The following is a 27,899-nucleotide window of genomic DNA, read 5'->3' as shown; positions in this document are numbered from 1 at the left end:
GAAGCTGAGTGCATTTACACCGCGGGTGTGCATTATTTTCAAATAATTCAAAGGACCGGAGTCAATTATTCCGCTTATACCACGGTTACCAAAAAGGTTAGGTGTGCGGTTATTGAAAAATAATCAACACCCATGGAACATATCAACCAATCAGAATAAAGCATTCAACAGCCCCCCTGATATAAGACATATTAAGAGTGTTGCCCAACCATCTATCTGCATATTAAACACCACCCCTTTATATAAATACATTTTATTAAGGCAAACATAAACGTTGAATGCACTGACATAAGAACAAAAGATCATGATTTTTCAAAAAAATGTATGAAACAAATTATTAAGAGGCGATACGTTTTAAGACTGATGTGTGACAAGGCATTAAGACCACATGAATATGTAACCATTAAAATCAGTAAAGCAACAATTACAGCTTGCCCGAGTCGCTTTAATAACCCTTCAGGAGATCATGAGCGTCACTCACTATTGACTACGAAACCGGAGTCAGAGTTTTTGGGTGAACTTTCCCTTCACTGTAAATATTAAGTAATGTCTGGTTTAAATGGGAACTGCTCGCAAAATGGGATCCACCGGTCACGGCATTGGATTCAATTTTACGGTGAGAAATCTCTCTAGGTCCTATAAAATAACTCCTGAAGGCCATAAGGTGATAGTTTAAAAAAATCTTTGAGATCGATATGCAGCTACTGTACACCAGACTATAATGAAGAATTTATAATCCACGATTCTTCCTCCAGTTAAGTTGTCTGGCATTTGTTGGCAAAAAAGGGGCAGTTTTTATAAAAGAAACAAAAACCTTCAACAGATGAAAAAGATGTCTTCTAGAATCTGACTCTCCTCCGGGTCAAGCAGCGATGGCCGGCTGGAGCCATAAGGGGACAGAAGGCTCCTCTGGAGGAATGAAGAAGTGACGAAACTCTTCTGGGATGAGGGGTTGATTCTGTACCTCTCTGGGTTTGATTCAGGGCTTAAAATGTCTAACAGCTCAGTCAAAGAGTCATCCAACCTGACAGGAGGAAAAACAATAATTAATTGTGGATATAAAAACATGTTTAGCATTTGGAACGCAATGTCAAGATGTACAAGTACGCCCTCAAATAACCCTACACAACAGTTGCATCTTACTAGACAAAGACTTGGAAATAAGTGGCCTTAGGGCACATATAAAGAAAGTAAGCAGGGTTTCAAAAATGAAAAGGAGTCGAGTGAAAAGATAAATAAAACAACACAAACAAAGATTAAGCTAATAAAGATTCAACCCCTCAGTTGAGGTACTCAATAAATTATTCATGGGGTACAGACTCGCATATTTCAGATATAAAACATGAATTCTTATTGCACGCTCCAGTGATGCTGCGAACATAAATCACTCCTCATTCTAAACAGCATTGATTTGCATCCGTGCGGTGGAGATGAGTGGGTATCGGTACAGATGTGTGTCTCAAGTACTCGCCCCTATGTGAAGCAGAAAAGCATTGAGTGCCTCTGACACGTGAAAGCAGTTTTTGCTTCATGGTCATAACAGACATGATTATACAGGACACCAATGAGAAAGTGACAGGAAACGCAATTCCCTCGATTTCCTTTTTGTAAGACATTTGTGGGTCTGGGATCTTGAAATTATCAGGGGCCTCATTTATAAAGCATGCATACGCACAAAACGGGGCTGGAAACGTGCGTACTCCAGTTCCCACGCAAAGTTTGTGATCTTTAAAAAAAAAATAACTTAATGAAAAAAATGGGCTTACAGGGTGGGATGAGAGGATGATTCATGTACGCACACTTGCAGGTGATCTGTGATTTATAAAGGGAACATTGCTTTGTTTTATAAGTCTTAATATTTTTTGGCATATGCCATTTTTGGCTTTTGTGCATACGTAGACTTAGTAAGGGATCCTACGCAGAGTTTTATAAATGAGGCCCCAGGTAAGTAGATAAATACTTTAGGACAGTGGTTCTCAAACTGGGGACCGTGAGATGGTGCCGGGGGGCCCCAGTTTATGACATTTTATAAAATACATTAATTTATCATGAATCCTGTGTAATTAAACCTAAAAAATAAGGCTACTAACCAACAGCACTACTTTGTATAATTTAATGTTTTGTTTAATTAAAATTTTAAGTTTTATAACTGTTTTTTGTTATAAATTTTATTTGGGGGGGCTGCAAAGCAATGCACCGTACACAAGGGGGGCCGCACGCTAAAAAAGTTTGAGAAACACTGCTTTAGGATGTCAGAACATCCATCTCTTATGGGCAACACGTGTTTTCTAAAACCTATAGTAGTGAGCTGGTTTGCCATTTACGGTCTAAAGCCAGAATCCTAACTGAGATACTGTATCCACAAGTAAAAATGAATAGTGAAAGCTACAGCAAATGTAGGCATTTTCACAAAGTAACTTATGCAATACATGCTACCATACGGTTTAAATGAATAGATCACCTGAAAATGAAAATTTCTGACATGATTTGCTCAACATATAAATCAAGGATGGCTTAAGGATCATCTTTATTCAGATGAACTTAATCAGAGTTATATTAGAAAATGTCCTGGCTGTTCCAATGCTTCTGATTGAAAGCCCATTAAAAACCATCCACTAGTGCTGTGCCAGATACACGGAGAGACACGTTTCAAAAAGCAAGCGAATATAAAATCTTTCTGTTCTTAACAGGGCACATACAAACAAAATTATCTCCACAGTGTTCTTTTTCTAATAAAAACATTTATGTCTTAAGTGTTTGTATAGATTAAAGTCAGGCAGAACCAGTCTGTGGTTGTTATTGTTAATAAAAATCACTTCTGTAGCTCTAAAAATAATAATAATTATATTTAATTTATACAATGAAGACAGTGTTATTATTTATTTGATTCGATTTCTGTACCTAATGCTAATTTTAGACTTTACTTAAATGTCCAACTTTGTTGTTTTATAATAAATGTTTGTAATTTCTTTATTTGTTATTAGATTTTCCGCACCCCTTTTTTCACTGATCCATAAAATGATCGATCCTTGCCTCAAAAAAACGTAATGTAATCCTAACCGTGAATTTTGTGATCCGTCACACCCCTACCATCCACCTTTTACAGAAGTAATCCAAACAGCTTACAGAGGTTCATAAAGACCTTCTGAATGCAATTGAAGCAATTTTGTAAGAAAATATCAATATTTAAAACTTTACAAACTAAAATCACAGAATATGTAGAGTACGTTTTCAGCATGAGACATAGCGTGCGAGACGTAGTGATGAACGTGGAAGTACAAGCAAAAAAACCCTTCAACATCCTTGTCTAATATCAAAATCCTTTAACATTTTTTTTAATTTCCAGTTTTAGATTTTAATTCCCTGGTTTTGCTTTCTGCGTTCATAACTACGCCATTACGTATCATACACTATGTCCTACGTTAAACAATGGAAACACACTTTTTCGTGAACGTGCGCCGGTCATTACCGGGACATAATTACTTAGTTTATAAAGTTTTAAATCATTTTTTGCATTAAATATACATTTAAATCAGCAAAAAATTTGGTAAAACTATTTACCTTCCAGCCAAAGCTCCCAAATGGTCTACCTGCGGTAACTATGTTTAGATGGAGTGATCTGGTGAAATCTCTGCACAGGTAAAGCTAGGTTGGGATTGGGAGGCTGATGGATTGATCCCCAGGGTGTTGAACACATGTTCACACAGACAGATCCTGTGGGGTTCTTGAGCACCTGTTCTTCCATCCAGCCGAAACTGATGAAGGTGCCCCAGCTCTTCCCGCTTTCTACTGCTGCCGAAGATTGGACACCTTAACTTCCCTAAGGACTACAGACAAGTTGATCTCGCTTCACAAATCATAATCACCTGGACCCGCAGTTTGCAATAAGTGTAATCCCATAATGCATTGCGATGACACCCATCCTCGTTTTGTAACACTGATGGCGGTGTCAGAAACAAGTGACCTTACAAATTGGCAAGGTGGTAGCATTTTATGAAGTTAGTTAGTAATTAATTTTTTTGATGGATTTTGGATCCAGGGATAGTTTTAATTCACTGCACTAAGACAAGAGTTGATATCTTTCTCCACTTTTTTCTATAGTGGCCACCCACCTGTTCCCTGGGTACACACAGTGCATTTAAGATATGCATGCTTTTATCAGCATGCAAGTCGCATTAGAAAAATCATCTGCTAAATGCATGAAAGTAATGTAAATGTAAACTTCATGCTAAACGTTTTTATGTAATCTCTATGTTTTTATAATTTCGCATAACTGAGGTTGTTAAAAAACTGAACTTATAACTTGTCAAGTACGGTTTAAAAAAATTTACTTTTACGTCTGCGTTGAACATAATCGTACTGTAAAACTTAATGTGTGATGTTTCTTTGCTTTTAAAGCTGAAATCTAGGTTTTATTTACATTCGTCCTATGACAGCGACGGCACTGTCCAATACGGAAATCTAATTTAGTTAATTCCACGAATGACAATCGATAGCCATCCGACGATCCTTTAACACATCTGCGAGAGCGGGAAAGAGAGAAAGCACTTACATAGAGAGCGGATGGCCAATGGGGTGGGACTCTGGCAGGGCTCCCTCTTGAAATGTGAAAATTAGCATTTTTATTTGTTGATTTATTTAACGGACAGGCCTCTCAAACAGCCATCCATCAACGAACGGCTCTGCCGAAATGAATAATGCATCTCTTACCGCCGGTCACAATCTATAACAAGGGAAGGGGTAGGTGTAGTTGGGCGGGGGAGGAGGGTTGTTAGGGCGTTGGTAGGAGGAAATTGTCAGCGAGAATGCTAATGTGTTTAGCAGTCATATTTACCGAAACGCTTTCATTGCTTTTCACGTGGTTCACTGGCGAATGACCAACGAGACATTAATATCACTTAAGAGGAGGTTTTCTAATCCCAAACTCTATCTGTTTTCTCAACGCATCAGCTAGAGGCCAAGAAGTCAAAAAAGACAAGCGTAAAAAGCTCATAGAGAGAGAAAGAGAGCAAGAGAGAAATACTCAGATTCAGGTTCTACTCCAATAAATCCAAACAAAAGACACTTTATCAGTTTCCTCTCCCTTAGACTCCAGTTATTTTACTGTTCTCATTAAAAATGTCCGTCACGCTTCAGAGACCCTTTAATTTGTAGCCCAAACAGTAATAAAAATAAACCTAAATGACAAATACCGACAAAACCGCATGTCAATTTCCTTCCAATCAATAGTGAGCTGAGTGAAGGCACAGGCCATAGACAGGAGCACTGACATTTCTTACTGTGCTTCTGTCAAAATAACGCTGACAATTTTAATAAGATACAGCTTAAAAATAACAAAAGAAAGAGTAAAGTGGAGAGTAGTTCACAAAAGGCCTGCAAAGAATCATTTAAAAGGTGCACTTTTAAAAATAGGAGGTGCACGGTAAGCAAAAATTTAGGTGCTTAACTCTTTTCCCGTCATCTCGTCAATAAAGAGAAAACATTTGTATATAAAAAGTGTTCCTGTTGAAGTTTTTATGTTAATCTGTAATACCGTGATTATCCACTAGACTTACGCAATTTATAAAAAACGAAGCAAAAAAACACCGTGTATGTTTTGATAATCGTTCTGAATCTGATCTTTAACAAAATTCCTTCACAAAAATGAAATTTTTTCAGCTTTTTGCTAAAATAAAATTATTTTTTTAGGAAAAATACCCATATTTAAGAATTTAAAAGCAGAGAAAAAATATAGATAGGATGAAAAGTTTTTTCCCCGTTTTGTTGATTTGTTTGTTTGAAAGCAGAGGGTCTGTTATTCATTTGATACATTTGTATCTTCATATATTTTTAAGAAAATTTTCCTGGAAGGCATTTTGTGAAACCACAAAAAATGCTAGCGGGCAATTTTTCAAAAAATGTCTGGCGGGGAATGAGTTAAAATTAATACCATTCTTAAAAGGTAGAGTTCAGAGAACCGTTTATAAAGGCGAAGTGCACGATTTCTGAGAAATGCTTTGGAAAAGGGAGTCAGGCCGAGTACCAATACTTGTAGCCAATCAGCAATAAGGGGGTGCTAACCGACATCGTTGCCTGGGTTATGCATGTGTGGGGCGGGTCTATCAAAAAAAGGTCCAGATTTAGTTGGCGTAGGGGCGTGTTTGTTTAGGTCAGTGTTTCTCAAACTTTTTCAGCCCAAGGACCACTTTATCATCCAATTTTTTTCAGAGGACCACCCAACAGAATCCCATTCTAAAACGCCCCCCAAAAACGACAATATAGGAAGGATAAGCTAAATTTAAGTTTAATATGCATATGTTTCAAGTCAAAAACTGATTTTTTTAAACACAAATACAATGCTATGTTCAGAAATTATTATATGAATTTTATTTCATTTGAAAAAGTAAAATGTGCAATTAAGAAGAACAGCCTAGGTTCCACTTATTGTCATTCCAAAGAGCCATTAGTTTAAAACTGACGTGGTGGGTATATGAAGTCTATGCTTGTAATTATGGTAATGGTAACAATAAAATACTGAAAATAAATGTTCCCCTTAATGTCCAAAATCACTAAAATTACAGAGATTTTACACATGAACAAAAACTAGTACATTACAAAACTAATAGATCTGTGGATTTTAGCTGCTTTCAGTTGACGCTTGATCTTTTCTTTTGACTCCTCTTTTGTTTAGCCACCAATCCATTTTTACCTTATTAAAACAGAATGGCAAGAACTGATATCACAGTTTCGCAAGTGCATTAAAAATCTACTTAAATAAGTGACGATTGTATAAACACTTGCCTAGTTTAGGTCATCTTTTGGCGGACCACTGGGGGGTTTGGTGGACCACACTTTAAGAATTACTGGTTTAGGTGATTTCAAAGATCAACACTGGCTTTCAGAGATCATGCACCCTGCCTTTGAATAACCATTTCTTTCTTACCTTTTTATAATCTGAAGAATATTTTTTCACCACAAAAAACCTTTTTTGAAACAGAAAGGTTCTTCAGATGTTTAAGTTTTTTAATGAAACCATTCAGCCAATGGTTATTCTATGACATCATGAAGCACCTTTATTTTTAGGAGTGTATCATGTAGCTGTGAGGGTTTATCAATCTGACCTTCATCGACACTTATGTGAAGCAAAAAGATTTCCTTTTAAACATTAAGCAGACTTTTTTATACAACTTACGAAAGTGAGAAGTAAAACGAAGCACTTCATCGTACGGCGGCAATACAATTTTAAGTGCTGATATACACGGTTTCATTAATTCTCTTTAATAAGACACACTTATATTAGTATTAATATGCGAGAAGCAGAATCTGTGTGAGCCAAATCTGCACTTATGTTCATGCCACGCCAAATCAAACAAAACTACTTGGATCAGGATGAATGAAATATTATGATCTCTAGCGTCAAGAAAAGACGCAGGACATCGATAATCATTTCATTTACATGACGACGTTGTCAAAGCTTTATTCCTTTTAAGCAAGCAAAAATGAAGCACTTTAAAGCCGTATTGATTCAGTGTGTGGGGTGATCGGGACAGTCAGTACAATAGTTTTCCTAGCACTTGTTCCCCTGACATTAAACCTGAGGTTATCCATCAGTCAACCTGGCGGCAACCAACCTCTGTCTTCTCAAAAAACAAAAACGTATTGAAGAAACTACACCGCATTGATTTCCGCAAATCGGATTTCGCTTTGAATAATGCAAAGAAACCCTTCCATATGGAGGAGACCTACAATAAAATATTTATCATCCATATATAAACTTTCCATAGTGCTTGTTAGCATAAGCACGGTCAATTTGTTCGAGTTCATGCTCTCGATCTTTTTAAATCAAGGTATGATTTGCATGCCAGATTTATAGAAATGCATTTAATTGAACAGGGATTTCAGTTCCAATTTCGTCTTGCATGTTTGACACGAAGCAAAAAGGGAAATTTGGCTACTTGAAATTCAAGAGTTTGACTGTTCATTAAGAGACAGATCGCTGCCCCAATCGTAGTTCACATTTGGCCCCTCTCAAGTTGGCTGGTACATATTAAGTATACCGGAGTATTCTTCTTCTCTGTCAGTTTTGACATCCTCTTGATATGCCACCCACAAATATCATGGCCGCACACAAGCAGTCTAATTTCCCCAGTCGCTCTAAAGTTCTGGCTCGGTAATAAAACGTTGGAGATGGAAAGGAACACGTTAATGCAAAACATTCACCATAGCATACAGTGAAAAAAGAAAAGACAATTACTTTCAAAGTCAGTATATTTTACTTAGGGGGGGAGAGAAATACGCCTTACAAACGAGTTACAAATAATCTGCATTTTTCAAAGATGGCACGTTTAAACGAGACACGCATTCGCTCTCGCGGTAGGGGTTGGAGGAGGGAAAAAGACATGCTGTCACATTAATTACCTTTCTACGTTAAAAGAAAGCGGTAATGAATTTCCTTCCCTATCCCAGAGTGTGTCTCGCGCTAGCGGTCAGTGATTCATTCTCTGCCTCTCTCTTTCTCATTAAGTTGAGGGAGGCGGCGCGTTCTCGGCCCGGGCTGGAAGACTCGCTTCAATTACACCTGCTGTTGGGCCCTGCTACGCTAGCTAATGGGACTCAGCTTGGCTCCTGTCAGCCTCGGCGCTGGCCGGCAAAAATCTTCATTTAACTCATCAAACAGGGCTCGCGCTGCGTTCGGCTCGGACCAGCTTCCTACGCTGCTCCTCTGCTCGTCCGGTTTTATTTTGCTTTCCCCATACATCACTACCCCCATCCCTCCCTCTTCCTTCACATCCTTGCATTAAAAAGCTCGATCACACAGGCAGAAAGTCCAAAAACACAATTAATACATAGCCTCGACTCCCGCTGTACTGTTACGCCAAAATTGCTGTAATTTCCGTCTTTTCACTCCCTGTGGAATTGAACTTGTTAAATTGTATTTACTTGTAGGGGGCCTTTCACAAAGTTTCCTGAGAGCGGCTTCTCTCAAGCATCTCAAGACTTTTTTCCATCTTTAAATTGGAATCGCAGCCTCTCTACTGAATCAAGAGAACGGATGTTGAGTGACCAAACTGTCAGGGGCCAAAATTAAATGTTTTCCGCATCTTAAAATACAAACGTGGTGAAAAACCCAGCAGCGATTATTTCAGACAGTTTCAGATGGTCATGACGGGGAGCTAGATTGAGATGAATTAGATGCCTGGAAGAAGAAGAATCTATGTCGGAGGAAACCTTGAGGGACACCTTAACTTACCTAGAGACCTGTGGAGTGCTGGGAAGACCAAGAGGAGGAATTGTGGGAAGAGCAGATGTCCGAAGGCATTCAGGAACCACGGGAGAGGTGGCCATATCCTTCCTGTTAATGGAGATCTCTACAGGGAGGAAATCAAGTACACTTTAAACGAAGTTATGTGAATTTCCGATTGAAGACATAAACTGATGATGTTGTAAAGAAAACTGCTTACTCCTAAACCTGTGAAGTTTTTTTATTGGTAACACTATTTCGATAGCACACATTTTACTTACTAGTAACTTTGCAACTTCTTGTAAACTAACATTCATTATAGCAGTAGAAGACTGTCTGCTTTTTATTCACTAAAACTTTATTGTGATGATCCCCAACACGTTCTACCAACTATAAGCATCTTTGCAACAACATGTCAACTAACTAACATTAAAGCTCACATAACACACCCTGTTTCTGCATATCTTATGTTAATCTCAAGTAGGGGTGTCACAATGGTTAAATAATCATCTCATCACAATTGTTTGACCTCATCGTGATGATTTCAGATCACCGCAATGATTGCACATCTCTTTAAAAACACAAGGGGGAGCTGCAGAGACTGTATAAACAAGACGGTATTAGATGGCGCCCCGTAACACACCGACAGTGTGATGTGATACATTGCAAAGCCATTTAATACAGTGGAAAAAAAGCATTTAAACAACTGCCGCAAAACTTTAATAAGCATTACGAATGGCCAGGTACAACATACATTTGCAAAACAACAATTTCAAATTTAAGGAAGTGAAGGATGATATTCTTAAGAATCTGTAAGGAATTAATTTTTTTTGCAGCCACTACAGACATAAGACAAAAGATTTAATTTAAATAATTACAACAATGTTTGAAGAAGATTTCATGAACAAAAAAAAAACAAAACAAAAAACAGACAATTGTCATAACCGCTGCAATTTATTAGACAATTAATTCTTTTGAATTCTTATCAGCTCTTGGTTAGTGTGTGCGTGCGCTTTTCCGGTTAAAGTGCCCATATAAGGACTCCACTGAACTTCCGGCACTGTAATTGCCCATAAAAGAAATAAAGCAAGATTGTTACGGATGAATCGTTCATGAAAATTGTACAAACCCTGGTGAAGTGCATTTGGCACAGAAATACTCTGTCATATGTCCAACTGCTATTTTGACACTTTGAATCCAACTCTTAAACAGTGTAAATGAGTCAGAATCCATGAAATGGCTTTAGACATCACTTTAATTTGCAAATTATGTACTAGACATAACCCCTTCCCTTCTACTAATGTTTCTAGTGGCACAGACACCAACAGAATGTCTCCGACATTATTTTCTATCTTGGACTCTTTACTAATGAGTTGATGAGTGGATTCAGGTGTGTTTGAATAGGAAGAGTTGGAAAATATGTAGTGTTGGTGTGCGTCCAGGAACAGGGTTGGGGAAACACTGTACTGTACTAATATCCAGAGTTAGTTAACATTAAAGGGACACTCCAATTTTTTGAAAATATGCTCATTTCCCAGCTCCCCTAGAGATAAACTTTGGATTTTTACCATTTTTGAATCCATTCAGCCAATCTCCAGGTCTGGTGCTAACACTTTTAACATAGCTTAGCACAATACATTGAATCTGATTAGACCATTAGCATTGTGCTAAAAATAGAAAACACTTTAAATATTTTTCCCATTTAAAACTTGACTCTTCTGTAGTTACATTGTGTACTAAGACCGAGAGAAAATTAAAAAGTTGCGATTTCTAGGGTGATATGGCTTGGAACTAAACTCTCATTCTGGCGTAATAATCAAGGACCTTGCTGCTGTAACATGGCTGCAGGAGGTGCAATGATATTACGCAGTGGCTGAAAAAAGTCCCCTGCTATTGAAAGTTAATAAGGGGACTATTTTCGGCAGCTGCGTAATATCATTGCTGTAAGCAACTCTTTGGTTATTTTTAGCGCAATGCTAATGGTCTAATTAGATTCAATGGATTATGCTAAGCTATGCTAAAAGTGGTAGCATCAGACCTAGAGATCAGCTCAATGGATTCCAAAAACGTACAAATTCAAAAAAAAAATTTCAAAAAAAGTGTATTGTCCCTTTATCTTAGTATTATCTACAAAGTGGAATAAATGTTTACATGAAAGTCAAAGGCTCATGTGAAATGTCACAACCACCTATATATTAAAACATCGTATGATAAATAAACATTTCAATGACAGGGTTTTTCTCTTTTTTAAAAATATACAGCTGCATGTCAGCTGATTGGAAAGCTTAAGTCTGACCTCATACATTTCTGGCAGAGCCTCTGTTTGCAAAGGAGGGTCATTTCAGACCATACCGATTTAGATGGTATTGTCTTATCCCATAGGAAAAATATTGATACATTACCAAAACTCGATATACCGCCCAGCCTAAGTTGACATGATTGCAAAGTTACTCTCAGTTAGCAAAATGTCCAAAGTGGATTATTGAAATATACAGTAGCATAACCTTTTTCTTGTATTAAAACACACATCACAATTCCCAACATACCATGTGAGCGCTTGTGTGCAGGTTGCTGGATATTTGCTGGGAGCTCTTGTGACCGGACATCACTTGAAGGCTGTTGAACACTTTGCTGCAGAGTTTGCGAATCTCCCTCTCTTACTTCACTGCTAAGAAAAAGAAAAGCATTTAGATCTGTATGTAAATGTCTGCATATAGTTTCGAAACTTAAAAAAGCTCCACCTGTGTGCCCCTCGGTCCGCCACAAAACTCGACTGTTGGCCAACACAGTTGGTTCCATTTCGACGATTCTCAAAATCGGCTGTCGTTTCTTGTTGAAGCCTTCAAAGGAGTATGCAAGAGGAAAGTCAAATTAGGTCGCTACAAAGAAACATCCCTTATCATTAAAACATTTATGCGTGTATTAATTCATACCTGCTGTAGTGAAGGTAAGACTGCCGAAGTTGTTGGTTCTGTAGTAAAAGTTTCTCTTCCTGTAGAGCCAGTTTGGCTTGAATTTGCTCTCTCTTCATCTCCAGCTGTTTCTTCTGCAGAAGCAGATGATGACGTTTCTCCTCCCAGTTCTCCTGACCTAAAGGGGTCGCTTGTTTGATTTGTACTGCGCCACACAAGCTGCCGTTCTCCGCCCTTTGGTGATGATGAGAGGGCATGGGTTCTATCCTCGAGGCTTCACAGGTCGAGGGCTTCCTGTTACACATGGGATCACTGCCTCTCCTATCAAAGCATCCATGATGGTTGTGACTGTGATGGACTTCGCAGTTGTGGTCAGAGCTGCTGGTGGGAGCGTTGAAAGTTTTGGTAACTGATCCACCTCTATCTGCCCTTCTTCCCAAAGAAGTCAAGTCCAAGTAAGAGCCACCTAAAGCATTCCCTTGCTGACCTCCACAGCAAGATCTCCTGGACGTCCCCTCGCTGCTTGGTACCTGTGGGATGGAGCGGAGGCAGAGAGCATGTGTTGACATGTCACCTTTTAATAATGTGGCACAAAGGTGGCCGCAAACGTTGAGAGTCAGGCAAGGTGGGCTCTCCCTGAGAGGACGCACCGATTCAAGGTCAATCACTGATAAGATAAACATTCAGGACAAAGGAGAATCGTTCGCCTCTGAGGGGACAGAAAAGGGTCGCTGACTAATTCAAGAGGAGGTCGTGGAGCATGTAAACATACATTACTCACAGCCAAGGTTTCAGAGAGGACAAGCTCATTTCCCTTACAGCAACTTGAGGATAGGGGTGAACAGGGTGCATAATCTATGCCTGTGCCTTAACTAAAACAATAGGAGTTTTTCAATAGCTAATATAATAAGAGTAGCATTCAATGTTATATAGGATGGCTCAGTATGGGCTAGTCATTTAATAATTAACTAGTTGAATAGTATAGTAAATTTATCTAGACGCATTTCTTATTTGTAACCTTACTTGTGAAATTCAAAACTTAAGTCTCATGATATAATGATGAAATTAGGAGCATCAAAGTTTAATTTAACACTTTACTTGAAAGGGTATTCATAAGACTGACCTGACACCTTCATAATTATGACATAATACGTGTCATGAACATGAAGGAGATTTTTATGCACATTATGACAACTGTCAATTGTCATTTGATCAATTATGTCATATTTAATGCAAAGATGACATTGTTTGAATTGTCTTTGTTATGACAATTTGACATAAACCAATACATTACGACAGCCGAATAATGATCAAACTTAAGAAACAACCTAGCTTTATGGGTTAACATTAAATGAAACAGTATTAACACACAATGACTTCAAATGACAATGTCAAATAATTTTAAATATCTTAAAGGAATATTCCATTTTCTTATAAGTAAAATCCAGATAATTTACTCACCACCATGTCATCCAAAATGTTGATGTCTTTCTTTGTTCAGTCGAGAAGAAATTATGTTTTTTGAGGAAAACATTGCAGGATTTTTCTCATTTTAATGGACTTTAATAGAGCCCCACATTTAATACTTAACAGTTTTTTTCAACGGAGTTTCAAAGGACTATAAACGATCCCAAACTAGGCATAAGGGTCTTATCAAGCGAAACGATTGTCTTTTTTGACAAGAAAAATAAAAAAATATGCACTTTTAAACCACAACTTTTCGTCTAGGTCCGGTCCAGCGTGACCTAACGTAAATGTGTAGTGACGTAGGGAGGTCACGTGTTACATATATAAAACGAACATTTGCGGACATTAACTGTAAACAATAAACTGACACAGAGTTTTGTGTTCATCCTCTGTGGCCTCTTGACGTCATGACGTATTGCGTGGGGTCACGCTGACGCATCACGACCGGATCTACATGACGAGAAGTTGTGGTTTAAAAGAGCATATTTTTAATTTTTCTTGTCAAAAATGACAATCGTTTCGCTAGATAAGACCCTTATGCCTCGTTTGGGATCGTTTAGAGTCCTTTGAAACTCCGTTGAAAAAACTGTTAAGTGTTGAGTTAAGTATTAAATGTTGGGCTCTATTAAAGTCCATTAAAATAAGAAAAATCCTGCAATGTTTTTCTCAAAAAACATAATTTCTTCTCGACTGAACAAAGAAAGACATCAACATTTTGGCTGACATGGTGGTGAGTACATTATCTGGATTTTTCTTTTAAGAAAATGGAATATTCCTTTAACAAAAAGTTAAGTATAATATTTTGACATCTCTGTTGCATTATGTATGTGCACAATACATAAAAAACAACTAACAGAAATTGCTTTTCTTTACACAGAGGGTAAACTAACAAAACATTTAATCAATTTAATTTAATTTAATTTAGTTAACTTTGCAGCGATATGGACCCAACACTGCATGGCTTAACCCATTATTGTATTGTTTTCATTTAATTTTAGGTGAATTGGTCTCCAAATGCAATAAAATATAATTTTATCAATTGTAATTATTATTATTATTATTTTTATTATTATTATTATTATTTTTATTATTATTATTATTTTTTATTATTATTATTTTATTATTATTATTATTATTATTATTATTATTATTATTATTATTATTATTATTATTATTATTATTGAATGATTAATTTTATTTATTAAACACATGGAGGAAACTTAAAAAAAACATTATGAACATTATGAATATTCATGATGTTGTTATAAAACTATATGACAGATTAACACTTAATTAACTTTTAATGACAAATTATATCTGTACCACTGTAGTTGAGGTCAAGAAAAATATTTATGACCCCGTTATAAACTATATGACAGAGTATTAACAATTAATGACATTTTAATGACAAATTTAATTTGTATCATGGGTAAAAAGTGGTCAGTTATGTTGTCTTGGTAATGTCAAGTTGTCATAACAAAGACATCTCAAACAATGTCATCCTTGCATTAAAAATGACATAATTGAACAAATGACACTTAATGACAGTTGTCATAAACGTGCATAAAATCTCTTTCATGTTCATAGCACGTGTCATGACATGAATATTAATGTGTCATGTCATGATTATCTTAAAGTTAAGTGTTACCTTAAATTGAGTAAGGTCATTTCAAAGATTGAAATCAGTCAATTTTATAGATTTCAAGGTTATATTTTGTATCTTATTTAAATCATCTTACATAATGTAAATCACAACAATGACTTCAGCTGAGTTTTATCAGGCAGGGTCACATTTCGTTTATTTTATTTTAATATTTTAGCTACAGTGCTCTAAAGAGGATGAATGAGAGGGTGACAGGTTAACAGTTATGGGTGCAACGATTGTCAACGCACTTAAAACTTCTCCAAGACATCTTATCTTGAAATTCATCCCCTTCAAAGCACCACCATCAGAACACTGTGTTAGTAACAAATTCACCACCTTCAACAAATTTCTGGAGTTACTGTCAGACCTTAAATTGACTGCTATGAGCTATGTTGCCATTACTATGCATAATCCATTGATCTCTGTCTTTTGTGAAGACTATGGCAGTTTTGTGCAATAAAATATTAAATGAATATTTAGTGCATTTATTTATTTGTTGTATACCTGTCAGCAGCCTATTGAAAGCTGCACTTATCATCCATACATCTGTAAGTGGGTTTTCACCCCGAACGTGTTTTGAATGCAGGCTGAGCGATGTTTAAAACTGTGTTTTGTGATAAGAGTTATATACAAGAATTCATTGCGTCAAATTACGAACATCTTGTTTTAATCTGAAAAACTCTGTTGAGCTTTATGTCGTTTTTTTTTGAATGCAAAACCGCATCAGTGTTCAGTTGGTTCCAAAATTTATTTTCAATTTTTAAAAATCTTGTTTTTTGATTGTGCATTCCAATTGATATCAATCAAACTGTCATTTTAACATATTACCTGTTATTTTAACACATTATGTGTCATTTTGTGTTGTAAAAGTACATGCACTTTCTTAGATAAAAGCATCTGTGTAATGCATAAGATATAAAATTGGCTTTAATTATTAAAAATTAGCCAATGCCCCACTAACTTGGAACATCTCTGGTCATAGTATGTAATGAAAAACAGGCAGAAATACTAACATTAAAAGAAACTAACAGATCGAAATTCAGTGCACACTTTTACTCTAAGACACTTTTGGCCTTTCTCCCTCTCTCCCACACACAAATGAGCTCTCATTCAGTACTCACCTTGCTGTGGGAGCAGGACTGATCGAGCAGGGTGATAGACCTGTTGAGTTTCTCTTGCTGTTGGGAAAGGTACTGTTGATAGAGTCCCAGCAGCTCCTGACACTCTCTGTACTGCTGCTGCAGGCCTGCGCTGCGGGTCAAGGGTCAACACGCACTGAATAACTCTGCCGCTGTTCGCACTTACACTAAAAACTCTCTCTCCTTCCAAGCTAGACACGGTAATCCATTTTCCCCAACGCAACCTAATGCTGAGTGGGCAAGACTGTATACTGAAGTAGAAAAAAAATGAAAGATCCTTCTTTAAAAAATATAAATGGTGCCCCAGAGGTATCTGGTAGCCGTAGAAACAGATGTACGCCAAGCTGAAAACCCAAATATATAATTTAAAAGGCCCAGAGCTCTCATTAGAAATCACAGATAAAACAAATACCTTTCTGCTTCGGATGGGGCAAAGTTCAAATCACAAGAGTCTTTCATAATATTAATAATAGAGTAGTGACTTGCTGATCTGCGACCTAATGGCCTATGCACCAAAACAAAAGACAAAGACAAAGATGTTACAACTATTCAAGGAGCTCTAAAAAATCCTTTACATTAAAGAGCACCAATTATCACGATTTTACACTTCCTTTAGTGTGTATTAGTATGTTAACAATATGCAAAATGTCAAAATCCCAAAGTAAACAACCACACGAGTTATTGTCTCCAACGTAAATCTCTTTTGTTGGACTACAACAAACACACACATTGTAGGCAACAGTTTACTTATCATGATTCCTCCCGTTTCGGACTCACAACCTGTAATAAGTTAAATAAGTTAACTCCTGTTAGCATTGCATTGTGAACAAATCTTTCATACATGGTAAGGAGCGTCACATTTCCGGCTGACGTCAGAGGAATTCAGACCAATCACAATGTACAGATTAGCTGGCCAATCAGGGACACAGAGCTTTTTGTGTATGTGTTTTAGGAAGAGAGTGAAATCTGGAGCTACAAAAAAGTACAAGTTTTTTTAACCATAAACCACGCAAACACGTTGTATTATACAAAATACACAAAATAACCTTGTTTTTAGCCATGTAATAGCTGAAATTGTTGTACTGAAGTTTGTACGCAAGGTTTCAGAGGTGGATTAAGCTATTATTATATTTTACAAAATTAAAATATATAATGTATGTATATAAATAATAGGGCTGGGCGATACTGACCAAAATTCATGTCTCAGTTTTTTCTGTGGGCGTGGGAAGAGTTTGGTTCCAAAATGTGATAAATGGCATTTGAATAAAAAAAAGTTATTTTATAAAAAACCTTTGAAAATCAAATTATGAATTGTAATTTTTTTATGTTTTATAACCTAAAGATGCTATGTGAAAGTTTGTAACAGAAAATATTGGTTTTCATTTTGTCACTTTCTTGGTATAGTTTTTACCCAAATTAGTCAAAATGTATTTATTGCGTTTTCAAATGTTTACGCACAAGTCAAAACTTCATGTTTGTTGTAAAAACAATGTTAAAAAATTTTATTATCCTCCCTGTTTGAAAACACAATGCTGCACAACAAGCGAGCACGTTTCAAAGCTTATGTCTGACCTTAGTGTACATTTCTGGCAGAGCTTTTGTTGCAAACGAGGGTCATATTAGACCATACCAATATAGACGTATTGTCTTACCCCATATCCCACCGGTAAAAACACTTATATATAACCAATAACTTGCTAAAGTTGTAAATACAGTAAGCACTAATAACGTTCCGCATCTCTAAAACCTCAAGGTTCTTCAATAAACTTAAATTTTTTACTGTACCTCCTCAGAGAGATCTAAAGCTAAAACTAACAAACTTGTTATACGTTCCATTTCTTTGTCACAAGTAAACAAATTAAAATGTTCTGATCACGTTAAAGACAAAAATGTTTTAATTTCTCTGGGGAAATTACACAGAATTGTAAAAACACACATCTGAACTTTCTAAAATAAAAATCCACCGACCAAGTGGAACTTAACCAAGAAAACTCAATGAAGCACAAAAATGTTCGTCATGGAGAACCTGACTGCACTTTCATGCCCACATATCAAAACGAAAAAGAGACCAGCCAGACTCCTGGTATTTGAGTTTCTCTGGCTCAATCCCAGCAACCAATACCTAAAGTCATGTTTGTGACTTCTGAAAAAAATGTGCAGATGGAGAAGAAGAGCAGAGACAGCACCGCTGTGGTGATAGAAGTGTTTCTTCAGGGCGAGGGCTTCACACGCTCTTCCATCTGGGTCTGGCCGGGCAGGAGTGGGCAGGATGCCAGGCTGTGAGACAGAGAGAGCTGGCACACACACAGAACCAGGCAGGGATCATTTGATCTGCAGAACCACATCCACACCGGCTAATGACAGCATGACATTCACATCCACATGCGCTCTGCAGAAAATTCAATCTATTCTGTTCATCTAATTTTCCCAAAAAAACAATTGAGGCTATATAACTTTTTAGGTCTCGAATAATCAACCTGGCATGCAAAGGGAAGATGCTTACTTAGCTATCATCATAAAATCTCAAGGCCCAGGAACTCTAGAAATGCGACACAGATCAAACCGTCTGAAAGTTAGAAAGTTATAGAGATTATTTATAGGCTTCATCTCTGCCATTATGGTGTCAATATGCACTAAATCCTCTTTTTGCTCAACAGTCTCACAATCCAATACTCGTAAAACCAGCATGGTAAATCGCACCCAAAACAAAGCTTGCTATTGAAGACTCTAATATTCTACAGATAACATAAATGAGTGCTAGGGCAAACTAATAACAAAACCAGCAATGTATCAAGAAAGGCTGAGCATTACAGAGATCTTACCATGGAATGGTACAGTACAAAACAAACTACACTGCGGTAAAATCACAAATTTAAAAGAACTCAATGTTTAATAAATAAACATTTGTAATAATAGTTTCCCCAGTACTCTAACATTGGCATAAAAGTTTGCCAATTCAAACAAAAGATTATAGCTCTGCACAGTCCTCTCTTAAACGATTTGGCTTTTCCTTCACTGTAAGATCCAATTAAGTTTTTAATTAAAATTAAAGTTTTTTAAGAAATGTATAAGCATGCATAATTTATATTTGTCTACATAACTCATTTCAAGCATTTATGCACAAGTCATCAAAAGGTATGTTAGATCATAAAAAATACATTCAAAACTCCAAACTTTTAACTGGTAATGCACCCCAGGCGAATTAACAGTGCACTAAAATACACTTTATTTATGTACACTTGGTAAGTGTACTATTATCATGTACTAAATTTGTACCTGATATACAAAAACATGTCTTAAGTACTTCTTAAGATAAATGGTAACACCACAATAAGGTTGTATTTGTTAACAATTAGTTAATGCATTAGCTAATAACATGGACTAACAATGAACAATACTTTTAAAGCATTTATTATTTGTGTTCATGTTAATTTCTCCATTTACTAAAACATTTATAAAATCAAGCGCTGTAACTTATCATTAATTAACGTATCATAAAACTTACATGAATAACTGAATTGACATTAACTAACATTAGTATAGTTTTTAGCATGTATTAATTCTTGTTAGTCAACATTTCAAGTGATCAAATCTTTTTATAAAAGTTCACTTCAATAAACTTTTTTGATCCACTTCAAATGTTGACTAGTGTATATTCTTCATTTTTTGTTTATGTTAGTAAATGCATTTATTACGTTATTGTAAAATGTTACCAGATTAACTTGTACTGCAAGGGTACTTAACTGTGCTATTTATTTCAATACACAAAAAATTACTCGTATAAAGGGGATCGCACACCGGCCGCGCAGCTCAGCGTCGCACCGCGTCAAGTCGCGTCTAGGACAACTCGGAGGTATTGTAAACTGGAAGTGCACATTAAATAGCGCGAGCTTCGTCAGATAACGTCTACTTAAAAATGCAAAATATACGTCAGCAGCCAATGTTAATCGTTAATGATTTGGGACAAATATGATGTTATTTAATGTTAAACTATGTGAGTGGCGCTGTGTGGTGTGACAGGGATTTGAGCAACTTCCTGAGCCACAGCTGGGCGGTGCGGACAGGCGCCACCTGGCAGCGCCGGTGTGCGTATACTCATAGAAAACAATGTGTTCGATTTTTTTAGAACGGCGCGGCGCTGCTTGGGACAAGCAATCACAAATTTGTGTTTATTAATTATTTTATAACGGTTTCAAAATGTCTCATCCAATCAGACTTTAAAGGGACTGCAAGTAGGATTTACCCCCCATCTAGTGGTGAAATTGTATTTTGCATTCAAACGAATGGTGCTCTCTAGCGCCTCGCTTTTCCAAATGCGTGTTGCAACTATGGTAGCCGTTATGTACTCTGTGATCTCCTAGTCCGTTTTAGCTGGTTTGCTTGTTCTGAATAAAAACGTATTGTGGAAACGCGTTGGTAGGCTAGTGCTTTTTGTCCCGCTCTACTATTATAGTTTATCAATACGGCGAAACGACATGGAAGCCTCCATGGATTTACCCGTTCATTGTAAAGAGTAGAAATTCTAAGCTTACAAAGAAGGTCATTTGACACCAACGAGGACGTTTTTATAAATAAAGACATTGATTTTGACTAATACAATACTTAAAATCCTACTTACAGTCCCTTTAAAGCCAAACTTATTGTTTTATAAAATAGCATTTAAGTGCTTTTTAATGATGTGGGCGAAAATATCTAGTATTTCTCATTTTAGCTCATTCAAAATAATTAGTCAACAAATGACTAACCGCTGATCACAAAAGCTTTAACATAAAAAAGCCTCTCGTTTGTAAAGAAAAAGGAGAGCCTGTCTCACAGACAGAGCACATCGCACACAGGCATCTACCTCCTACCTGACAAGAGGCTTCTGATACTCCGATAGACAGGTTGGGCGTAAACACACATATTAATACATTAACAGAAGGGCGTGGAGGAACGCTGAGCGCCTGGTAATCTGGAGCGACTGGAGCGGGACTGATAAGATTCTCTCCTGCGCCCCGCCGCGCATGCACCTCTGTTGGCTGCCGGCCAATCAGAGCTCATTCTGCGGGCCTACATCGAGAGAAAAAGAAAGCTGCAGGCACGATGTCTCCACCCCCATCCAAAAATACACAAAATCAGAGTTTGCATTCGATATTTCAGACAGGCGCTGTCAACATGATTCACTCCCCTGTCAGACCTCGCAGAAATAAAATAATGAAATCCACCTCAAGGTAGAACAAAATCGTGCCGAAGATATTTTACGGAGCCACCAACATGCCTCCTGTATGCCAAACACACTTTGCATGCAAGTTGTAAAATGATGTAAATCAATATTAGGACAATACACATAACCGCACACTTCAATCTAAATGCCAGCCAAACTGGTTCACCAACCCACAAATGATTTCATTGTTTATATATCATGAGACACTTGATTCACTGTAAAACATGTGGTTTATTACCCAACTATCGGTATGTATGTATTAAAAGGCAATTGCTTATGTACACGTGCAACTAGCAAAAAACTTTTTCCAAACCATGAAACCCACCAAGATACAAATGCTTGGAACTAGTCAAACAAAGCTCAAGTCTGATCCATCCACAGCGTTCAGAGAAACGACCATGCAAACTTCAATAAGATTAATGATATTGATGAACGCATTCAGCTTTTCCTTTGTGTCTTCTATAGTTCTTGATGTAAATTCCTTGTGAAGAACAAAGATTGTGGGCTTCTCTGTAATACAATCTACCGCTAAGAGACGTGGTGTAGAATACCAAAGACAGGCTTGAGAAATTTCTAATTTCATTCTGTACACGCGCTTCAAATTCTTCCTACGCACAGAATGTAAGTTATAATTTTTCCATCCTCCTACGTTTCGACGCGTGAGGAGATATTTCCTCTTGATAATCATGATCCTGGCGAATGAGACGGGGGCGACCGTGCGAACGATTGTTCTGCGCAAACCTCCGTAAGCCTGTTTGTCTTTTCGTTTCCCCCTTAACCTCTAAGAACAACTCTGTGGGCCAGCATCTTTAGAGACTGACATATCTCCGTAGGGTGCGATTATACAGTTTGTCTCGCACTACAATCTCTTTTTAATGGAGTTTAGAATTTTAGTGGAAATGCCAGGCCACAGAGCCAAAGTGCAGTTAATTGAGTTGAGCTCACGTAGTTTCTGAGCCCTTCTGCCAAATCTGCAATTTAGCAGCCTGCGATTACTCTTCATATGTCACGGCGTTGGGCAAAACCGGCACGTCTTTCGACCAGAGAAGGATCACACGAGCTGGCAGAGCAGTGAGAATAAACAAGGAAAAAACGTGAACTGTGAGAAGTTTGTGATGTGCCAGCCGGATGACAGGTTGGCACGAGAAGAAACCCACACAGTTCCCAGTGGTCACGTGACTGGTGCCAGCTCTTTCAATTTCAAACGAAAATAAAAAGCAACCCGACCCAAATCAAGGACGTGTCCAATCCAAAACATGAGAACTGGCATCTATAATGGAAAATATTAAATGGAGACAAAAGACAAAGAGATTGCATGCTGCGTTTATGTTCACAGAGAAGCAAATCGAGCAACTTTCTTCCATTTCCAAATAAAGAACCCTGGTGAAGAACATGCCAGGTCTACCTTAGCGAAACATTTAAATCAAGAAAAAAAATGTATCCTTCAATGATGTCCTGTGGTTATGTTTCCCCTACAGCAGTCACGACAAGGATAAACATGACTCCAGTCCTTAGACAACACTGCCCCCTGTTGGTCTGAAACGTAACACAGCCCTTCACTTTCCTGTCACACGTCTTCAACATGTTGATTGTGATTTGAGTCACATTGAAATGCATTACTCTGCTTGAAATACTTACAAAACCACAAATGCCTATCATCTATATAAGTAGCGACAGAAGGGTGACAGCTCACTAGCTGGCAAAAACAGAGTAACAGCAAAAATAATACATCTATCAGTTATTGCCACATCTGACACAACGAACATGACACCATGTATGTTTGACAATTAGGAAAGACTCATTTACATACTGCATCTCTGATTTAGCCCTAGCATTCAAATATTTTATCTTAACTTCATATGTACAGTGCATGCAAGGCTGCATTTATATACCTTAAAGGCAGGGTGCACGATCTCTAAAAGCCAATGTTGACATGTGTAATGCCCTAAACAAACACACCCCTACTCCAATAGTATCTAGACCTTCTTTTGATATACCCGCCCGTAACAATGTTGGTTAGTAGACATGCCCCTTACTGCTGATTGGCTACAAGTGTGCACTCAGCCCGACTCCCTATTCCAAAACATTTCTCAAAAATCATGCACCCTGCCTCTAAATGTAAAGTTTAGGGAAGGGTTGCCAAGTTTGCCGTTTTCCCGCTGAATTGGCCTACGTTAACACTGTTGCTCCGGGCTGTTTTTCACATCTGCAGGATAAAGCGACCCCAATTATGTAATATGTAGCCCCGGGAATGTGAATTTAAGCAGATGAACCCTGCTACAAATGCAGATTTTATGCACAGAATGTGATTGGTACCAGAGCATCCCCTTGAAACACATTTTGGGCTACATTTTAGTAGCTATAGGGTGGGTTTTGCTGTGACAACCCTGGTTTAGGGGTTTAAGCTAAACCATCAAGGAACTGAACCTTAGTAAATTGTAATTTGTTTGCATCTATGTCACCAATCATCAAGTAGACACATTTACCCAAAACCGCAAGCGTACAAGTGTATGTGTGTTGAGCATTTGATTGACATTTGATTGAAAAGGCTTCAACATAAGTTTAATTACCTTTCCACCATTCCTAAAGCAAACATTGGTTTTCCTACAGGAAATGCACTGGTATTTCCTATAAGCAATGCAAATTTAAAAAAGGATACTTTCTCTTTCTTGTACTATGAGTTGGTTTTGTTGCTCCAGCTGGTTAATTTTTTTCTCAAAGTTCTCCTGTTCATCCTTGAGTTTCTGTACAGATTCATCCTTCTCCTCACTTACTCTGAGATGACACAGATAATACCATAAATCTTTGACATAAATATTCATATCAGATTTTCCAAATATTTCTATGCAGAGATGCACGTTGGCTTGAGGTTCACTGCAAGGGTTAAATGTACCAGATCACTGAATGAAATATCTGCAGGGTTTTACCTGGCCAGCTCCTGGATTAGATTAGCAATCCGACGCTTGTCCTCTGGGCAAAGATCCTTCAGTGATGGCTTACTCATGGCTTGGGAAACCGTAGAGAGTACCTATAGTACAGAACAAACCTTTTTCAACTAAATGAAAAACATGTGAACTTATGAAAACTAGATTTGCATTTCCAGAAGTAAGTTTTAGTGCTTGCAATGTGATGTTTGATAAAGACCAAATGCAATTCAGTATGCAAATATTACAATCAGATACCCTTCAAGCGTTAGCACACACCTGTAGGTATATTCCTCAGCACTTGGTTATGGTGATACACAAAACATTGTTTTTTAAATTATAGCACATACAAGTAGTGCCTATATGTGACCTTTGACCACAAACCAGTCATGAGTAGCGCCAGTATTTTTGCAGCAATAGCCAACAATGTATGGGTCAAAATTATAAATTTTTTATGCCAAAAATCATTAGGTAGTACACGGTTCATAATGACATTTTGCAAATGTCCTATCATAAATATATCACAGATGTATTTATCATAAGTAATTTGGTGATTCTCACGAAACCATTGAAACACCACGGCACTAATGATTTTAGCTATAAAATGTGTAATATAGTAATATTAAAAAGCATCAGAATTAACACAATACTGTGTTCTACCTTGCACAATGTGTGATTTCAACATAAGAATTTATAATTTGTCAATTTTATCTCATTTTCTGCTGAAATTCTCATTACCGCAATGTGTCCAGCTGTGTTTGAACATGCGTTATGTTGTAATTTAATCAAATTAACACAAAAATATTTAGAAAAAAAATAAATGGATGTTTTGCTAGACTACTTTAGATGACAGAAAAAATATTTACTGAATATTCATGAATAATAATAATGAAGAAAAATTAGGAAAATAATGTGTCCATGCCTGATGTACTCATCCTCCGCAACACTTTTTGAGAACAGTTTAAGCACACATACAGAATTTTAATAAAGTTTAATTTTGTGTGACAAGCACATGGACCAGTTACTTCAAGATGGCTACCAGGTAAGATCATTTTTTTACAGTTAATTTGAAATATTGTCTTGTCAGAATGCTTACACGACATTTTGATTATCATTACCGCAACAGAGGCTTATTAAATGTTAATTTAATTAATAGAAGCATAATACTTTGATTTTAAATGCATGTGCAGAATCTCCAAATTATGTTCTTTCAGGTTTGTCATGTCATTTTGAAAATATGTCAGTGTTGATGTTTTCTGACTGTTGCGGTAATGAGATTTTTTTAGGACTAATTTTTTTAAATTATGTTACAAAAAGTGTTAAATGATAAGTAAAAGTGTTTAAATTAATGTTCCCATTTACTTCAGACTTTGTTTTTCAATATTTGGTGGGGGAAAAAAAGTACATTTAAGCAATTTTTACATTTTCATGCTTGACATTTTTAAAACCAAGTTTTCGTGAGAATCACCCAAGATGTGTTGCTAAGGACTTCATTTGGACAACTTTAAAAGACGATTTTCTCAAAATTTGATTTTTTTTTACCCTTTTTTGATTTTCAAAACGCTGTATCTCTGCCAAATATTGTCCTATCCTAACAAACTAAACAATGGAAATCTTATTTATTCAGCTTTCTGATAATGTATAAATCTTAACGTCGAAGAAATTGACCCTTATGAATGGTTTTGTGGTGCAGGGTCACATGTATTTTTTTATTAAGAAACTTTTTTATTATCGACGAGTTAAAGCAGCTAAAAAGTGCCTAGCATACATGGGAGCTTTTTCAGTACTGTTTATAAGTATATTCCTACAAAAAACACAATTCACTACAAATTCACACAGGTGCATGTGTGTCATTTAATACTATTGGTGTGAAAAATAGTATGAGCAAGTGTGTTCAAACCTTTAATTTGTATTGTGAATGATGCATAAATGTGAAAAATGGCAGTAAAATAAGGAACTTTACCTTTTAAGCGGTGTAAATATTTGTTAATATGCTTACCTGGCCTGGGGTGAGGGAAGCCAGTGCTGGTTCATGTGCAGGTGTAATAAGTTTATATTTGGTTTCAGTAGAGATAGACTTCTGAACTGGAGATTTTCCCATGACTGTCTCAGAGTTTTGTGTTGACACATGTAAACTGCTAGATTTCCTTTTGATCTTTCCCTCTGTATTATTTGCTGAGCCAAACTTTAAACCTGTGTTCCGATTTATCCCTATGAGACGAATGTAGACAAATGTTTTTAAATGTCATACATGATAACAGGTGACTAACTTAGGTGTCTCTCTGCCCATTAAGATGGATACCTTACCTGTAACAGAAACCATGGGCTGCTCCTCGTCTGATTCTGGCAAGTCAAAGATTTATACGTAAGGTATGGGTCAAAACACAATGCTAGGCTAAAATCACATGACTGCTTTTAAGCGGAAATGTAACGTTACGTATAAATTAATCTGGGCCCGTATTATATTAGGAAGAGAACCAAGACGACACTGTTGCCCATTTACGATAGCAACTGCGCCACTACTGTGAAAACAACAGTACATCTATTTTGTCCATGTTTAAACACACAACAAAACGCTTGGCCTTTCTTTTTTCATTTGACAATGATGTTAGAAAAGGTGTGAATCTGAGGAATTAAACTGACAATTCTCCAAACTAACAAACAGTTTATGACAAACGAATGAAGCACATTTCAGAAGTTACCTTTAAAAGTTCGTTGTAATATACTGGAATGTGAACCAATTAAAGATTAAAATGGTACAAAAACAGATCAATGTAGTGCAACTGCTGCTTATTGTACTTACAACTACAGATTAGTACAATACAAGTTAAGCAGACAATGAAAATCCGTTAACAAGCTGAGAGCCCAAACCTCTGTTAGACAAGTGGCCGTCGTGGAAAATATTTCAAATTCCTAAACACGAGGAAGTATGCCAAGGCATGATTTAAATCATTTTTACAAACACATAAACAACAAAAACGTAAAGAAATGTAAAGGATACTGTCATGAACCCAGTAAAATCCATTGCTATGAACGCCCTTAGCAACAACCGCCATACTGAAACTACCGCCACTTCCAGATGACGTGACAGCGCCCCTCCTCTTCTCATTCGCTTCTTCTTCTTCTTCTTCTATTGACTTTTTATGGCGGATGGCAAACCAACTTATGGTGCATTTACCGCCACCAACTGGACTGGAGTGTGAAGCACTGGTAGGCATATGACATTCGCATAAAAAAAAAATTAAAGGTTAAATTCTATCAAATACTCCTATTTCTTTAATATATTTTATTATAGAACCATATATACTACTTTGTTTTTCTTGTTCTTTCAATATACTCATTCGCTTCTTCTTCTTCTTCTTGTGAAATTCATTGGCGGTTGGCCAGCC

At 37.0% G+C, this 27,899-nt stretch overlaps 1 protein-coding gene across 3 annotated transcripts; it reads right to left on the bottom strand.

Moving 5' to 3' along the window:
• Positions 1-47: 47 nt before the first annotated feature.
• On the bottom strand, positions 48-27,606 carry kiaa1328 (KIAA1328 ortholog). Of its 3 annotated transcripts, none has more exons than XM_065244062.2 (11): positions 27,512-27,606; positions 26,818-26,853; positions 26,510-26,721; positions 24,514-24,614; positions 24,246-24,361; positions 16,366-16,490; positions 12,154-12,662; positions 11,962-12,060; positions 11,767-11,888; positions 9,230-9,347; positions 48-1,024 (listed from the first exon to the last, which is right to left on the bottom strand). In XM_065244062.2, exons 1-11 carry the CDS (start codon positions 27,564-27,566, stop codon positions 817-819), a joined length of 1,701 nt encoding a protein of 566 aa, XP_065100134.1. In that variant the 5' UTR covers positions 27,567-27,606; the 3' UTR covers positions 48-816. The 3 variants fall into 3 exon arrangements, with proteins under 3 accessions (XP_065100134.1, XP_065100135.1, XP_065100136.1); XM_065244063.2 differs by having other exon boundaries at positions 11,767-11,885; XM_065244064.2 differs by having other exon boundaries at positions 26,818-26,847; positions 27,512-27,602.
• Between the last annotated feature and the right edge of the window lie 293 nt (positions 27,607-27,899).

The sequence above is a fragment of the Paramisgurnus dabryanus genome, chromosome 18 (genome assembly GCF_030506205.2).
Source record: "Paramisgurnus dabryanus chromosome 18, PD_genome_1.1, whole genome shotgun sequence".
Taxonomy (NCBI): Eukaryota; Metazoa; Chordata; class Actinopteri; order Cypriniformes; family Cobitidae; genus Paramisgurnus; species Paramisgurnus dabryanus.
Note: the sequence above shows the minus strand (reverse complement) of the source record. Positions and strands in the feature narration are given on the sequence as shown.